At 40.6% G+C, this 2513-nt stretch overlaps 1 protein-coding gene across 16 annotated transcripts in view; it reads left to right on the top strand.

The window, feature by feature from the left end:
* The window catches only part of NACA (nascent polypeptide-associated complex alpha subunit), a 13078-nt gene extending 10895 nt beyond the window's left edge, over window positions 1–2183 (top strand). For all 16 annotated transcript variants that reach the window (XM_006777892.1, XM_015557459.1, XM_015557460.1 and 13 more), the window contains 5 exons: window positions 306–383; window positions 865–1011; window positions 1414–1542; window positions 1740–1862; window positions 2057–2183. In XM_006777892.1, the coding sequence (XP_006777955.1) occupies window positions 306–383; window positions 865–1011; window positions 1414–1542; window positions 1740–1862; window positions 2057–2071 (492 nt within the window). In that variant the 3' untranslated portion in view covers window positions 2072–2183. The remainder of the gene's footprint in view (window positions 1–305; window positions 384–864; window positions 1012–1413; window positions 1543–1739; window positions 1863–2056) is intronic.
* Window positions 2184–2513: the final 330 nt, after the last annotated feature.

Below are 2513 nucleotides of genomic sequence, written 5' to 3'. Positions count from 1 at the left end.
AAAATCGCATAACAGCCGAGCATACACCCAGCAGCGCTGCTGATGCCTGAACGGTATGTGGAATGAAGTGGGCGGGCATCGGGAGGCCACTATGGCACGGGGCAAGCACTATGGGCAGTCTATCTGAAGTGTACCTGGCGTATAAGACGACCCCCCACTTGGAGGCATATTTTTCAGGGCCAAAAAATCGTCTTATACGCCGGCAAATACGGTACATATCTGGAGCTGTAAACTTTCATAAAGGGAAAACCACAGGGGGATTGTGGAATCCAAGTCTTAGGTTTCAGCTTACCGTTTTATTTTAGCTGGCGGCGGCAGCTGAAATTGATGAAGAACCAGTCAGTAAAGCAAAACAGAGCCGGAGTGAAAAGAAGGCACGGAAGGTAATACTTTAAGTTATAAACAAGGACTGATGCCCAGGGACTTCCTTTTTTTTTTTTTTTTTTTTTTTTTTTTTTTTTTTTTGAAAGACCATTTCTGATGAAGCAGCTTCAGAGGAACAGACTCTGGGTGGGAGTAGAATCGTGTTTAGTTAAAGTAACAGAAGCTGTTGTGGCAGGAAACCCAGAAGTCCTGGGAATATGAGAGAGAAACATCGATCAGCTGCCTCCTGCACATCCCCCACTGGGGATGTGCCCGCAACCCAGGTACATGCCCTTGACCGGAATCGAACCCGGGACCCCTCAGTCCACAAGCCGACGCTCTATCCACTGCGCCAAACTGGTTTCGGCCCATTCTGTATTCTTACATAAACTTTTCTTAGCCCAGAAAAAGACTTTCTTTTGGATGTGGTGTTACTGTGGTCCTTACTTCTTGGCGCTGCTTCTAAAAAATTTGAAAACCTGATGTTCTTTTGTTCCTTAGGCGATGTCCAAACTGGGTCTTCGGCAGGTTACAGGGGTTACTAGGGTCACTATACGGAAATCTAAGAATATCCTCTTTGTCATCACAAAACCAGATGTCTACAAGAGCCCTGCTTCAGATACCTACATAGTTTTTGGTGAAGCCAAGGTAAGGAAAGTTTTCATGGGAATTGCTCTAGACCAGGGTTTCTCAAGCTCAGCACCATTGATATTTTGGGTCAGTAATTCTTTGTTGTAGAAGGGCTGCCCTATGCATTGTAGATGTTTTATTTAGCAGGATCACATCCAGTTGTAATTTTAAAAAAGCAAAAACGAAAAAACTCCAGGTATTGGACAAATATCCCCTCCCGTTGAAAATCACTGCTTTAAACATAAGCTACTTCTACAGTGATCTATAATCTGAGTGAGGGCAAACTATTTAAAGCTATATAGCTATAGTAAGTTAACCTGAAGTGAGTTTAGAGTGCAAGTTTGGAAAATATGTAAATGATTTCTTTCACTTACTACAGACAGATCTGTTCACATGCATCTCTTATTTTCTGTTCTACAGATTGAGGATTTATCTCAGCAAGCACAGCTAGCAGCTGCTGAGAAATTTAAAGTTCAAGGTGAAGCTGTCTCAAACATTCAAGAAAACACACAGACTCCAACTGTACAAGAGGAGAGTGAAGAGGAAGAGGTATATAAGGAAATCTTTTATACTTTTAATTCTCTCCAGGTAGTATTATGTTTGTATTGATGGGTGGGTTCTATATTGTTTTAGTCTCGTAAGTCCCATTGAGTGAAATAGTTTTTGAGTTAAGACTGACTCCAACAAACTATACTGAAGTTGTTCTTGCCTTTAGTTTATTACATGTGTTTTTCCCTCTCTCTCAGGTTGATGAAACAGGTGTGGAAGTTAAGGACATAGAATTGGTCATGTCACAAGCAAATGTTTCAAGAGCAAAGGCAGTCCGAGCCCTGAAGAACAACAGTAATGATATTGTAAATGCTATTATGGTAAGTGTCCAAGCCTTGATTCCTGACTCCCTGTAGTGACCTGACCAATTATGGGTGACTTGATTTTCTTATGTTTATTATCAGCCAATTAGGAAACCTCATTCCAAAGCCTGTCTTGAGTTGCCTTAAATTTTAGTGACCTGAATTCTGTCAGTTTGCCTATTATACCTCTGATTATCTCTTTTCTCTTACAGGAATTAACAATGTAACCATCTAAAAAGGAAGACCCTTTTTTGTGTGTTCCAGAAGAGTTACTGCAGCTTGGTTTGAAATTTGTACTGTTTCTATCATTAATAAAGTTATGGCTTCTTGTGGGGTGAACTTAGTGGGTGCTTGATCTCTTCCCCCCAGAAAGCAAAAAGACTCTAGAAATGAAAGCACATTTATTACTCTTAAGACCTCAGCTTCAGTTGAAAAGATCTAATGCCACAGATTACCCCTTAAAATCTCAGCCTTTTCCTTTCTGGTAAGAAGGAAAGTATTGTATGTACAGGCTATCTGTTAAGACCTTTTTTCCTTCTTTTTTTTTATCTTTATTGTTGAAAGTATTACATATGTCCTCTTTTATCTCCCATTGACACCTTATAGCTCACCACAGGCCTTTGCCACCCTATTGTAGGACCTTGTCTTCAGAGACTACAACTTGAATTG

The sequence above is a fragment of the Myotis davidii genome, unplaced genomic scaffold, assembly GCF_000327345.1.
Source record: "Myotis davidii unplaced genomic scaffold, ASM32734v1 scaffold509, whole genome shotgun sequence".
In the NCBI taxonomy this organism is placed as follows: Eukaryota; Metazoa; Chordata; class Mammalia; order Chiroptera; family Vespertilionidae; genus Myotis; species Myotis davidii.
The sequence above is the reverse complement of the archived record's forward strand: the minus strand, read 5'-3'. Positions and strand labels throughout refer to the sequence as shown.